This window comes from Chironomus tepperi, unplaced genomic scaffold, assembly GCF_022539635.2.
Source record: "Chironomus tepperi strain 1889 unplaced genomic scaffold, CSIRO-AGI_Ctep_v1 contig_255, whole genome shotgun sequence".
NCBI lineage: Eukaryota > Metazoa > Arthropoda > Insecta > Diptera > Chironomidae > Chironomus > Chironomus tepperi.
In genome coordinates, this window is record NW_027226377.1 from 55,306 (window position 1) to 69,112 (window position 13,807).

The 13,807-nt window shown below is 32.3% G+C and overlaps 4 protein-coding genes across 5 annotated transcripts; 2 read left to right on the top strand and 2 right to left on the bottom strand.

The window, feature by feature from the left end:
- Positions 1–217: 217 nt before the first annotated feature.
- On the top strand, positions 218–3,925 carry LOC139091573 (zinc finger protein 271-like). Of its 2 annotated transcripts, XM_070641710.1 has the most exons (9): positions 218–531; positions 654–1,257; positions 1,479–2,597; positions 2,663–2,710; positions 2,824–2,931; positions 2,991–3,042; positions 3,134–3,155; positions 3,220–3,322; positions 3,394–3,601. In XM_070641710.1, exons 1-9 carry the CDS (start codon positions 373–375, stop codon positions 3,465–3,467), a joined length of 2,289 nt encoding a protein of 762 aa, XP_070497811.1. In that variant the 5' UTR covers positions 218–372; the 3' UTR covers positions 3,468–3,601. The 2 variants fall into 2 exon arrangements, with proteins under 2 accessions (XP_070497811.1, XP_070497810.1); XM_070641709.1 differs by having other exon boundaries at positions 221–531; positions 3,220–3,925.
- Positions 3,926–4,192: 267 nt separating this feature from the next.
- On the top strand, positions 4,193–5,475 carry RpL6 (ribosomal protein L6). Its single transcript, XM_070641705.1, has 2 exons — positions 4,193–4,290; positions 4,535–5,475. The coding sequence occupies exon 2, from the start codon at positions 4,558–4,560 to the stop codon at positions 5,350–5,352; it is 795 nt and encodes a 264-aa protein (XP_070497806.1). The 5' UTR covers positions 4,193–4,290; positions 4,535–4,557; the 3' UTR covers positions 5,353–5,475.
- Positions 5,476–6,044: 569 nt separating this feature from the next.
- On the bottom strand, positions 6,045–9,518 carry ort (ora transientless). The gene is made up of 9 exons (XM_070641707.1): positions 9,332–9,518; positions 8,877–9,021; positions 7,682–7,991; positions 7,503–7,624; positions 7,326–7,439; positions 6,976–7,105; positions 6,836–6,916; positions 6,569–6,663; positions 6,045–6,311 (listed from the first exon to the last, which is right to left on the bottom strand). The coding sequence occupies exons 1-9, from the start codon at positions 9,397–9,399 to the stop codon at positions 6,045–6,047; spliced, it is 1,332 nt and encodes a 443-aa protein (XP_070497808.1). The 5' UTR covers positions 9,400–9,518.
- Positions 9,519–11,962: 2,444 nt separating this feature from the next.
- nmdyn-D7 (nucleoside diphosphate kinase homolog 7) lies at positions 11,963–13,516 on the bottom strand. The gene is made up of 3 exons (XM_070641712.1): positions 13,231–13,516; positions 12,905–13,173; positions 11,963–12,828 (listed from the first exon to the last, which is right to left on the bottom strand). The coding sequence occupies exons 1-3, from the start codon at positions 13,234–13,236 to the stop codon at positions 11,973–11,975; spliced, it is 1,131 nt and encodes a 376-aa protein (XP_070497813.1). The 5' UTR covers positions 13,237–13,516; the 3' UTR covers positions 11,963–11,972.
- Between the last annotated feature and the right edge of the window lie 291 nt (positions 13,517–13,807).

Consider the following 13,807-nt stretch of genomic DNA (forward strand, 5'->3'; position numbering starts at 1 on the left):
TATTTCTTTTTTTACATTTTTTTTTATTTCACAGGGCTTTCAACTACAGTATGAATTGAAAAATAATACAAGTTTCATGGGACATCTAGAAAAACTTGTTGTTTATAAAAAATTTAATTGAAATTTTTCGTTAATTTAATCAATTTAAATTGAAATTTTAAACAAATTTTAAAATTCTTTGTGAAAATCTTTAAAATTAATAAATTAAATTATTGTATTATTTGTTAAAAATTGAAATATCCATCAATAACAATAACGACCCATGAGCTCCATCTACATCATAATATGTGAATTAAGTTTTGTAAGCAAAACACAATAAAAATAGTTAAAAAGAGTATTGAAATTAAAAAAAAAAATTAAAAATTAAATGAGATGGAGGAGCATATAAAACGTGATTTTAATATAAATCGTATGTGCAGATCGTGCCTGACTGAAGCAGGCGATGATATGAGTGAAATATTTGGACATCAGGACACACCAGATACTTTAAATTTGCATCAAATTTTAATGCAATTAACAACAAATATTCAAGTAATTTTTACTTTTTAAATTAATTAAATGAAAGAATTTTCAATAATTGGAATGCCTGCACTTTAATAATTGACAACAAAATTAATCAATGAAGTTTTTAATCAATTTTCTTTCCTTACTAGTTTGAACCAAACGATGGAATGCCCGACAAATTGTGCAAAGATTGTACAGAGAAGGCGTTTTTAGCATACAATTTCAAAGTTGTATTAGAGCAAAGTGATACAACACTCAGAAATGTCTTTAGGGATCAAATACAGAACATAAAGAAAGATACAGTATTCGACGCAAATCACGCATATCTCGGTTTGGGAATTAAAACCGAAATTGCGTTTGTTGATGCGGATCCATTTATCGACGATGATGGTGATTTTGACTACGTTCAAGCACCACCGCAAAGTTCAGTTCAAGGAAATCAACAAATGGTTAACCACAATGTATACCAGCATAATGATGAAGAGATATTAGATTCAGATGATGAGAATGACGATGACGATGATGATGATGAGGATGATGACATATCCGAAGACAGATCACCAAAGGAAAAAGTCATTAAAAAGAAATTAGTATCACCAAAAAGTACAGAAACTGTTGATTATATTAAGGATGAGGAAGGAAAGTTTGTTTGTCAAATATGCAACAAGAAACTGGTCGATAAGAAAGGATTCAATTTACATCTTCGCCTACACACCGGCGAGAACTTGAAACGATGTAATATATGTAATCGAGGTAATTAAGCTAATTACAAGCTGTTAATTTTTATGCAAGCGTGTTCATTTGTGCCTACATAGTGTCAATTAGTGTTTCAAAAAAATATAATGTTTGTGAGATAAACACATTGATTGAGATATATCCAATTATAGTTGTGTACAATATTTTTCATTCTATTGTAATCAATTTGTCTCTTTTTTTATGACAACTAATTTAATAATTTAATATGCTTTTTTAAGGTTTCATCAAGAGCGATCACCTCAAAAGACATTTACTGATACACGAGAAATCAGTCAATTGTGACTATTGTGATGAATCATTTGTGTCGCGTGCAGACTACAAGATTCATTTAAAAGAAGAGCATGAAGATGACATAATACAGGAGTCTGATAAGATACCAAAAATTCAAAAGCCACGTCCAAATTTTATGAATGCAATCTGTAAGATATGCGATAAAAAATTCCAAAAAATATCAGCACTAAGAACGCATTTAAATCAGCATCTCTTATCGACATCATTTGATGATGCCGACATAAGAAATAAAATTTTCCTTTTTAATCCACTCGAAATTGATTTGGAAAAGTCAACAAATGAGGATCTACATTTGTATGTAAAAAATAAATTAAATGAAAATGAATGTGAAAAATTTTATCAAATTGTTACACGTGATGGCCATGAACTCTTATTAAGCGATTCCGAGACCGAGGATGAAAATGAAATGTGTCATCCGGATGATAGAATTGAGCTATCAATTGAGAATTCGACAATGTCAACAAAAATACCATACACGTGCTCAAGATGCACAAAAACATTTAAAAGAAGTAAAGATTCAATGACACACATGATGACCGAACATTTGCATGAGCTTAATGAATTTATTGATAGATGTAATACATGCAATAAAGTTTATCCTAATAATTATATGCTTCAAAAACATTTAAAATCTCAATGTGAGAACAAATCAAAGAAATTAAGTTGTAGTACGTGTAATAAGAAGTTTATGTGGCTTGACTCGATGGTTAAGCATTGTGAAACAGAGCATCCAGGGACAGATAAAATTAAGATTTATACATGTGAATTGTGTGGAAAAGCATTTTCACGATCCGAGCATCTCGAGAGACATCGAAAGACACACAATCCATCGGAGAAGAAGTTCGAATGTACAGTCTGTCAGAAGAAGTTTAATCGTAAAGACAATTTACGATCTCATATGAAAATTCATAAGGACAATCGTGACGATGAGGATAAACATTTATGTATCTATTGTGGACGAGCATTCAGTAATTCGTCTAATTTAATTGTGCATATGAGACGACACACGGGAGAGAAGCCTTACAAGTGTGATTTATGCGAGAAAGGTAGACACTAATTGTAATTAAATTAATATTAATTTTAGTCTAATGACTGTGTGACTTTTTTCCAGGCTTTCCACGATCATCTGATCTACAATGTCACCGAAGAACGCATACAGGTTTATAAATTGATAAATTTTATTCTCAGCCCATTAAATTAACATTAAAACTTATCACTGCATCATCTTAATTACTGTGAATATTTCAAGTACTAAATTATTTATAATTATAGGTGAAAAGCCATGTTTATGCACGATCTGCGGAAAAGGATTCTCAAGATCCAACAAACTTGTCCGACATATGAGAATACATACAGGCATTCGTCCTTACCAATGTACCTGTAAGTTGTGAATCTATTAAGATTTGACTAAATTTAATATTCTCTATTCCTAATTTTAGATTGCGACCGTGCCTTTACGCAGTCGAATGATCTGACTCTTCATATACGAAGGTAAGTTCTACTTCTACTACTCCACCTTATTTATAATTCACAATAATTCATTTGGATGTTTTGGTATTAATTTGATTCAATATATTTACAGACATACAGGAGAAAAGCCATACGTGAGTATCAGAATATAAATTCTTATTAGACAACAAGTTCATAACAAATTGCAAATAATTTTAGGTATGCGGAGTGTGTGGAGACAGATTCATCCAAGGTACAGCGCTTAAACAGCACCAAAGAATGCAGGGTCACTCGGAAGGAAGCCAACCGAGTCCATACGCAAGTATAAGTGTCAATAATCCAAGTAGATTTACAAACTCTAATTTAGTCAATCGACGTTACATGGAGCAACAGGCGCAACAACAGAGCCAACAAAATTCCCAAATGCCAATCAAACCAGTGATCCCAAGAAGACGAACAGCAAATAGTCAGCTTTCCACAAACGTTAATCCAGTACAAAATCAAATGATTCAACATACTACTTCATCAATGCTAAATCAGTCTCAAATGAGTCAAGAACCTACAACAAATGATATAAATCGATCACCTTCACCTCATACTGGATCACAGCATTCGACTGGATCTCAAACACCGAATCCAGCATCGCAAGATATAAAGCCAAATTTACAGAATCTAAATTTGCCACAGTATAATGGAAGCATGCCTGCTGTAGCTAACAATATGGAGATAGCCATGTTTACCATGTCTTTTAATCAGAATTTTCAAAATCACTCAAATTAAATGTCTTTTTTTCATGATTTAATTATTTTACACAAATTGACAACTTACCTTAAGTATTTTACACAAAACAGAGAATAATGTTTATAATGTTTTAAAACTGTAACACTGTGAAATGTTGAATAAAAATTAATTATTTAATAAATCACTTCAAAGTCAAACACAAATTTTACTAGTCAACCGTCATTTTATAAATTTGAAAAATATTATTGGAAAACACTGGAATGTTTACTGGAAATTTTTGGAAAAATGAAGCGACGATTCAAAGATTTTTAATTTCTAATATTTTAAGTTAACTTAATCAACACGCAGTTAACTATGTTAAAATAAAACATTTAACATGTTAAAATAACATTGTTTTCATTTTTCTATTTAATCTTTGAGTCTATTCCTTGTTTCTTTGAAGAACATAGTTTAACGGTCGGAAAAAATTCAAACTGCGATTATTGAAAGGGGGCTCCGGGCAAAAAACTACGATCTCATTCTTTTCTGCCAAGATTTTTTAAATTACATGTGAGTATTTTTAAAAAATTAATTATTTTACATAGAAATCCACATAAATAAATGGTGAATTAAAGTGAATCGATTAACTAAGATGTCAATGTAATGTTTAAACATGAATGTACATAAATTTGTGCAATAATTATTGAAAAAATGACATTTGTTTTCGTGGATTTTGTGGACATTAAAAAAAATGATTTTCAGGTTATGAGAAAACAACACAAAATAATTTAATTAATCTTCTTTCTCATTTTAGACTCAGAATTCTCAGAGTATACAATGGCACCAACTGTTGCAAAGAAAGCAGCCAAGGGTAAGAAGGTTGCAAAAGTCGTCAAAAACCGCGATTTAGGAAGTGGTATCCTTAGATGGTCACGATACAAGCTTAAACAAAAGAATTCATACCGTTTGAAGAATGTTAAAGCCGCCAAGCCAGTAAAGGCAAAGAAAGATCCATCAAAGAAAGTCGTTGTGACAGTCACAAAGGACATTGGTGGAGCTAAAAACGGAGGCAAGCGCGTCGTTAAAGTTATCAAGAACCGTGCATCTTATGCTACAAAAGCAAAGGTCACATCACGTCCAACAAGAAATTACTTCGGTAAGCACGTTCATCATACACGCCGTACATTAGTACCAGGCAAAGTATTGATCCTCTTGGCCGGTCGTCATAAGGGCAAGCGCGTTGTGTTATTGAAAGTCTTAAAGTCTGGTTTATTGCTCGTCAACGGACCATTCTACTTGAACAGCTGCCCATTACGTCGCATTTCCCAACGTTATGTGATCTGCACAAAGACCCGCGTCAACTTGAAGGGTGTTGCCATTCCAGAACACATCAATGACGCATACTTCAAGCGCGCTGACAAGAAGAAGGCACGCAAGACCGAAGGTGATATCTTTGCTAAACAAGAAGAGAAATACACACCATCAGAGCAACGCAAAAAGGATCAAATTGTTGTTGACAAACTTGTACGTGGTGCTCTCAAGAAGACAAATCAAGGATTATTGGTCAGCAAATACCTTAAATCATTCTTTGCATTGAGAAACCATCAATATCCACATCGCTTGCGTTTCTAAGCTAAATTCTTTATGATTTAACAACATTTTCCTCCTTTTCGCGTGCGATGAAAATATGTAAGAACAGTTTTTGAAATGCTGAAATAAATGGAAAATTTATTATAATGGAAAATGATAATGAAATTTTTGTGAATTTATTATGGACCACCTTACTTTTTGCAGGAATCATTTTAGCTGACAAGCTTACCATTTGTGGATTTATTAATAATTTCTAAGTTTACTATGAATAATTTTACCATATGTGATTTGATTAAAACATGTTATTTGTTTACTGGATCAACATACTTTATCATACCTTAAAGATCCAGTAGAAGCAATTTAAGAGTCGATAAAGTAGATTTTGGAATGAATGAATTGACCTAAATTCTGGATTCTGAAAAAACGGTGTAAAATGTTTTTGAATTCTTTAGGTCAATTTGAATATTTTTTGGTCGTTAAATTTTCAAATTTATTTTTAACGGTTTTATGGAAATTCTTTTAGTCTGCAACATCAATCAAGTTTGCAGTTAAACTTTTCTCAATCTAGTAAGCAGCTAGATGTCAATATAAAACCCATTTTCAATCACGTTTCAAATCAAATTTTATTACTTTTCTCTAGAATTTATCAAGCATTTTCATTACTACTTTACAGCATAACTAGAATAAATTCATTTCATTATTAATTAATTAATTCCTAAATTTTTCGACACATCTTAAATGTATTCATAAAACATATACCAGTATGTGCAATTGAGAAGTGTAAATGTTAACGGAAATGCTACACGACTAAATTTATCGACATGAATGGCTCGTCTTAGTCGAACTTGTGCTGGTGTGAGCTTTGCAGCTGGACGAGGTGGTGGTGGAATTGGTGGTAGACTTAAGTCATCAATTTGACAGCTTCGACGTTGATTTAAGAACGGATGTGGTGAGTCTGATGGATCTTCTTGTTGACTGCATCGGGTTTCTCGTCTGGATGACTGTAAAATTGTTGAGGAATTAGATATTAAGTATGAGAAGTCGTTGACTAATGACGTCTGATATTGAGGAGGTCTATGGCTATATACTGCATATTTTAGGTAGGAATTCGGTTCTAAACATTCAATTCTTTAATGGACGTCATTTGTCAACGACCCCTGATCAATAAATAAGGTATGGGATCTAAAAAGGAACTTACAAAGGACTTTTGTTCTATTATTAATCCTACCTTTCCAGAAGGTATTGAATTTTTAGCTGCCTTTCCTGTTGCTAGTTCAAAAAATTTCTCAAACTTATTTTCAGGTGGAACTGGTTTGGGCGGATGTGGTATTGGTTTTGGAAGCGATGAATCTCCTAAAAATAAGAATTGTCAATTTTGATGTCAATGTCAAGTAAAGGTCGTTCAAAATTGCAGGAATGCAGACACAAAATGTAGGTCTGCAGTCTTGGACGAGCTGTAAGGTACAGCTCAAAACTGCAGGCCTGCGATTCTTAGCCGAACCTTAATACCAATTCATATTCTTACCCAGCACAATATTCACCAAACAATATTCCATTAAAGCCATAAACACAAAGACTGTACATACAGACATAAAAGCATCAACAGCTGAAAAGACAGGCAGAAGATTAATTAGAGTTTTTTTAAGGATTTTGAGAGTTACATACCTTTCAAATAAGATACAGGCGGCAAACTAGCTTGTGATTTTGCATGCTGTGTCGATAGTGTCAGCAGTGAAGTAACTCCTAAAGTTACTCTGGCTGGTGCTGCTTCTGGCTTGATCCAAAATGACACCCACTGGAAATATTGGAAATAAGGTTAGTTAGGAGATTTTAAGATCCAGTTAGGTCTATGTCATGCAGATTTTGATTCCTATACTTCAAGAATGCCTGAATATTCCTGATTAATGAGACTTTTATAGAATTTTGTCAGATTAAAGCTCATGGCTCAACCTTAACCCGATCTCAATATACCTCAGGCTTTAACTGCTAAAACTCAACAAAGCACATCAACTTACCGACATAATGACGATCAAGCATGTCGGAATATATGTATGAAATAAATAGTATCCTAAACGACGTTTTAAGACAAATACAACTTCTAAGCATGTGAAATTACCCGTTGAATAAACCTGAAGAGATGATATTCATAAGGATTAAATATGTCAAGAGCCATAACTGTCAAGACTACTCACTTGCGTACAATCAGCTGTGTAATTCTTAATTAATGCCAATTGTGGCAATTCTATATGTTCATCTACTACTAAGGGCACCTCTGGATCCCAAGCAAATTTCATGTCTTCTGTTGTGTGAGATACTGTCAAATGGACATCCATTATTATCAAGAATCACCAGAAAATCCAGTCAAACTTACAACTTTCCATTTGCAATTTACATTCTTGTGTGTCGTGTGGATAAATGACAAAATTCATAGCACACGATAATCTAAGTGTTAATTTAACCATATACAATATCGTTTTATCCTTATAAAGCCACATATAGTGATTTGGTATCGTCATTGTTTGAAATGTCACGGATTTTGCATTTTTAAAGAACGAATCAGGCCTCCACATGTTCTTCAACCACTCAACTTCAAGTAATCGATATTCTGATGTCATATTTTCCGGAAGTCTTAAGCGATGATCTTTCCATGTTTGTGCGAAAAAGATGTCAGCGGCGTATGTCTGGATGGGAAATTTAATAACTTATTAATAATTTATTTTGTGAATTAAGCGGTCCTAACAGGCAAAGAGACCGTTGTGATCTTTCTGCACCATGGAAGCATGCTCTTCGCCTATTAGGGTTGGATTATTAGATGTCACTGGATCTTTTTGAATTGTTCAAATTTTTGGATTTAGACCATTATAAGTCATAAAATCGATAGAATATCAATAAAGTGCTTTAAAAGGATCAAGTAAAGGATAATTTTAAAGATCCAGCAGCATAAATAAAGAATTCCATGCTTTTTTCGGAAAAACAAAAGCAATGATTCAATTGAAAATTATCGCTTGTTAAAGAACATCATCAACCTAAATCAAGTTGTACTTATACATATAATTAGTGTTTTTATGATAAAAGTATGTATTCAGATATTATCCGTAGCAAAATTGAGTTTTAATTCCAGAAAATTTAGGTCAACAATTTTGTTTTTGTTTACATTTTGACTATCAAATTAAAAATTGAAATTTTTGAGTTTTTCTAGCAATAATCAGAAGCTGAACTTGATTAATCACTTATGTGTGATTCAAATATTCTTAATAAGTCATTTCAAACTATGCTTTGTGCCTTAAATAGTTGAAAATAGATGCTTTAAAAATCTGTGGTGGATTTTTCATCAAATTTTCACCATTTTGGTGAGATTGTGTATTATTTCCACCATTTTATCAAATCCTCAGTTATTTTTCACCAAACTTCACTGTCACATGTAATCAATGCCCGAGTGAACAAAAATACGTTAGAATTAGTCATCGATTGGACATTAACTTGCCATTAGTTAGTTATTACGTATTTTTGTCTATTTGGGATGTGTAAATAAGTCACCCAAAAATAACCAATAACCAATCAATTACCATTGAAGTTTCATCAATCGAATCAAGTCCCATAACAGTTACATGAAAGAACACAGTCGTCGCCTGTCCATCCTTTTTCGGTGGTCTCATTTTATCATAAGTTTTCGGATCCTCCGGTAAGAGATCATTGAAAGTGAGACTTGTTCTGAAAATAGAAAAGAAAATCAAGAGCAAAAATTTAATGATTAACATTAAAGTTATTTATGATGCAGGATGAAAAGGGTGAAACGGAAGAAAAGTCAGTCGAGAATCAATTGAGAAATAGAGCATGTAAGAATAAGAGCAAAAAAATACTTAAGAAGATTGTGGAACAAGAGAGTATTTTATATTTACATGGGGGTAGGTGGGGGGTGGTGGGTATGTTGAAAATGGAGTGTGGGGGTGGTGGGTATGTTGAAAATGCGGATGACGGATATGGAATGGGAAAATTACATGAAAAACATTTTTTCACTCACTGATATTCACCAGAAACCTTTGTTTGACTTATAATTGCTGTGATGACAAGAACTATTATAATCATCATTTTGGTGCTGCTTCTCGGTCGCTTTCTTTTTTTATTGATTTCAAATTTTCATGACACGGACGAAATTATGTCAATCACTAACTTTTTTTTCGTGATGCTTATTCTTCCTTTTTGCTACCTTTATATCAGTTCCCATCAAACTGATTTCATTATGATAAACTTAAAACCACTTAATGGTGATGGGAAATGGATGGAAGGAAAAAAATATGCAAGCCTTTGCATAAAAACTTATTATATATCCACAATTTTTATACTATTATCCTCCATGTGACGTCATTTTATTAATGTCGATGATGATGATGGTTGGATGTAAAATCGTGTCTAATCGCGTCAATCTCGTTCACATTGTTTAAAATGAAGCAATTCTTCGATTTTTTATTATTATTAATTCCTTTTAGATCACTTATTGGTATGTTCTATTTATTATTTTTTGTAGGCTTGTGATTTGAAGATTATTGCTATTATTAAACCTAGATGATCATCTAAAATATTAGTAGACACAAGTGGGAGTAGATTTACTATAAGCCAAAATTAGCTTCAAGTGCAATGAGATTAAGATTTGGAATTAGAAAAAGAAGTTCCAATCTCAAATGACATTGATCAAAATAGAATTTCAATAAAGGGGCGTTCACTTAGGACGTCCAGGGAGGAGGGTAAAACAGATATACGCAATAGAAATTCCGACCATTCCATTGAAGAAAGTTCGTTATTCTTAAAACCCCTCCTTTTAAAATAAGGATGTCAAATATGATTCCAGAAAATTGGGACTTATTTAATCTAGAAATAAATCAAATGGGGCAGTTTTCACTAAAATGATTGTGGACCAGGAATTGGGGTCTGGATCCTGAAACAGCAACATTTATAATAAAGTAGCAGAAATAGCTGGTTTAGCCAGGAACCTGTTCAATTGCTATATGAAAAGGCACTAGAGCTCGAAGTCGAGCCGATTCGAGTAAACTTTTCTCTATAAAATCTGAGTCGACTTTAAGCTATGATAGGAACTAATCATATTCAGTAAATAGGATTTGGGTTATAGGATATGGATCGTAAAATTACTACATCTCTTAGCAAAAGTGATTTTCTAAAATAAATTTAGCATTAGTTAGAAGCATCCGATCTTATGAAACATTGCTGCATCGTTCGATTTATTTCTAAATTTATTAAATCCCAAATTTTTTGAGGAATTGGAATATATTTCAGTCATTTGGCTTTGACACCCCGATCCGGACTGTTTCACAGAACTGGAAATATCTTAAATATTTTAAGAAACAAAGGTATCCAGTCATGAGTATTGTTATTTTAGATTCCTTAGATCATTTAGACACACTCTTTCTTTAATTCCAGTACATGCTGAGTTTACAAGAACTTCAAATTTTCACACCAAATTTCAGATTGATATCACTTTATTCCTGAATTTAATTAACCAGAATTAATAGCTGTTAATTTATTTTCACAGTTTTTGTGTTTTAGATCCTACTGGGTTATGAATTGAGAGCAAGGACGGTACTTAAAACTAGAACAATTTTACTGACACTTTAAAATTCCATATTTATTAACTTAAATTGACTATAAAGCTACTTAGTCATTTATTCACAATTTAACTTGACTACTTTAGTCCTTGAATTGCACTTTCTTAATCCTTGAAAGTAAAACTTTTTAGCACACACACTTTAAATCCATAAAAAAGTGCCACTGTACAAATTACATAACGCAAAATTATCCTTTTAATTGCACTTGATAATGCCTATTGTCTGTATGACAATTAATCTACACAATGTAATATTATATCCAGTATTACAGTTCAACTTTACAGCACAACGGTTAAAAGGAAACTCAAAAATCCTCAAAGACTGTCGATGCCTTAAATAGTCACAAATTGTTGTTGTTGTCATTTATTCACTCATAAGAGAGTTATTATGATAGAATGTCATATGAATGGGGGGATACAAAAATCTCTTGCAATATTATAATGAGGGGAAGGACGAACAGAAGGAAAATGATGAAGAAAAGCTTGCTGTACCTATACAAGTATTTTATTCTCATTTTTTTTCCATTCCATACCGATGATGATATCTGTAAATTGAACGAATGGATGTTAAGAGGACCCGAGTTTTGTGTGTTAATATTCATTGTTAGTGTTGAAATAAAAATTGAAAGTTGTCTGGATGATGTTTTGCTTGTTAAAAATATTCAATGCATTATAATGTAATTTAGATGATTTCAAGTGATTTAGGATGGGTTAGTGCATTTGATTGCATTGAAATAACATTTTTGAGGATGTTCGTCTTCAAAATGTGTCAAGTTTAAGCAAATTACAGACAATTTGTGGATGCAGAAAATTTGAATTTTTTTGATTGCTTCAATTTGCTGTTGTATGGTTTTGAAAATCATCAAGCTATTGAATGGTTTTTGGACACTCAATTTGTTCACATTTGAAACCATACAATTTCCTATTTTTTGAAACATTTGAATGGTTTTCAACATAATTTTCAAATATTAAATGACCGTTAAAATTTATTCTTCAATACAAAACTTACTAACTAAAAATCTTGGAACTACATCCACAAAAACATTCATTCAAAGTGCTTAAAAATATATTCCAACTCCAATAATGTATCCTCACTCAAATCTGTGCAATGTACGGCATTTAAAATTTTATCGACTCCAAAATGAGCACGTATTGTATTTGGACGTAAGATTTTAGCGATTTCAGGATCTGAAGGTCCACAAAGACTCCTGAATTTCAATTGAACATCGTCATCGTTACTTTGAATTTCCATAGCTAAGCAGATTCCACTTTGTAACTGTGTGACCATTAAGGAATAATCGTCAACGACTCCTTTGTAAATCTCATAAAATGTCTCGCATTGTTTACGGCTTAGTGAGATCATTTTCATGGCTGATATTGTAAATCCATTTTCCATGATCATTTTAATAATGTCGCCGATCTTGCCTTCCTTAACAGCATGTGGCTTGATGATACACAAAGTTGTTTTGTAGAATTTAGCAAGAACTTTCAACTGATCATTCTGACGTGGAAAGAAGAAGTCCAGATCATGCTGATTTGAGTCAAACTTTTCAGAAATTAAGACTCCATTCCGAATATTGTCATATCCATAAAGTGCTCTTAGTGACAGTGGCTGATTATTTTTAGCTTCATCGTAATTTTCAGATCCACAAATGTGTTTTAACTGTTCGTATGCATTCTCGCCTATTATTTCCAGAACAGTAACTAAGCCTGATGTTAAGTTCTCCATATTGGCTGTGACACCGTCTTCAGATGTCTTATGCTGATTTAGAAACTGAACTGCTGATAATGCTTGTAATTTAACAGTTTTCAAGTTTCTTATGTGAAGTTTATGCTTTTCGAGTTTAGATATTATTTCTCCTACAAACTGCCGTGCTTCTGGCTTTATCATAAAGAATGTTCTAGAATTAATTAACAAAATTTTAAATAAGTCTCACTGGATGTCACTTAAGTGACTTTAAAAGATCTCAAAAATACCTCTGTTTCATTTTGCTCATTTTCTGTTCAGTCATTTGATTCCCGTACTTCCTTACAATAATTTTCTTTCCATAAATCATCAATTTCGCTCCAATATAAATGTCGTTTAATGAAACTTCAGTTATTGTTCTCTTCAACAAGATTCTTTTCATGCCAACATCATACAGTTCTAAGCTGTTGTCACGTGGATAGAAGTAAAGATTCAATTTCCTTGTCGTTTCTGCTGTCTCAAAGTCACATGAAAATGTGAAATAGTCTACATAATCGTTCTGGAAGTTGACATTATATTAAATTGTTGTTAATTCTTGCATTGATCAGTAACTTACCATCATCGTCGTAGCTCAATAATTTAATTAATTTTTGAAAGATCCAGTTAACTTCGATTTGCGAGGAAATAAACAGTGAACTTATTCTGTGCAAAACAAAACACAAATGAACGTGTCGAATGCAAGATATTTAGTAGCAGTTGTATGCAGCAGACGGTCTATATCCTTAGTAACGGAATATTTTCTTGTTCTTCCATGCATGAAATTTCAAATTTATGTTGTATGCTCAACATTGATGTTCTTTTTGTTTTAATAGTCCTGTTTAGCTCACTTCTATTGGTTGAGCGAGTTTAGATCAGAAATTGCAAGGAACTTGCTTAATTATCTGTAAAAAATTAATAATCACACTTTTTCTTGGAAGTTATCAAAATTGAAAATTAACGTTAAATTTTATTTCGAAAAACTCAGAAATCATTGCATTTCAAATATTTTTCAACCGTTAATTTTTAAAAAGGACATTTTTCTGAAAAACAAAAACTGGTGATAAGACAGCCTGCATAGCCATGGAAGCAATAAAAAAGTCAGCAATTTTTCTTTAAAAATGATTTATTCAAAAAAATGATTTTCAGTAAATGAA

What these genes read in the sequence shown, in the direction of transcription:
- LOC139091573 (XM_070641709.1), top strand. Translation starts at nt 373, where the DNA reads ATGGAGGAGCATATAAAACGTGATTTTAATATAAATCGTATGTGCAGA. An exon ending in TCACCGAAGAACGCATACAG is followed by an intron (nt 2,711 to 2,823) that starts GTTTATAAATTG and finishes TTATAATTATAG; the next exon opens with GTGAAAAGCCATGTTTATGC. An exon ending in CTGACTCTTCATATACGAAG is followed by an intron (nt 3,043 to 3,133) that starts GTAAGTTCTACT and finishes ATATATTTACAG; the next exon opens with ACATACAGGAGAAAAGCCAT.
- RpL6 (XM_070641705.1), top strand. Translation starts at nt 4,558, where the DNA reads ATGGCACCAACTGTTGCAAAGAAAGCAGCCAAGGGTAAGAAGGTTGCA.
- ort (XM_070641707.1), bottom strand. Translation starts at nt 9,399, where the DNA reads ATGATGATTATAATAGTTCTTGTCATCACAGCAATTATAAGTCAAACA. An exon ending in ACACAGCTGATTGTACGCAA is followed by an intron (nt 7,440 to 7,502) that starts GTGAGTAGTCTT and finishes TCATCTCTTCAG; the next exon opens with GTTTATTCAACGGGTAATTT. An exon ending in TTGAACTAGCAACAGGAAAG is followed by an intron (nt 6,312 to 6,568) that starts GCAGCTAAAAAT and finishes ACAATTTTACAG; the next exon opens with TCATCCAGACGAGAAACCCG.
- nmdyn-D7 (XM_070641712.1), bottom strand. An exon ending in ATGAGCAAAATGAAACAGAG is followed by an intron (nt 12,829 to 12,904) that starts GTATTTTTGAGA and finishes AATTAATTCTAG; the next exon opens with AACATTCTTTATGATAAAGC.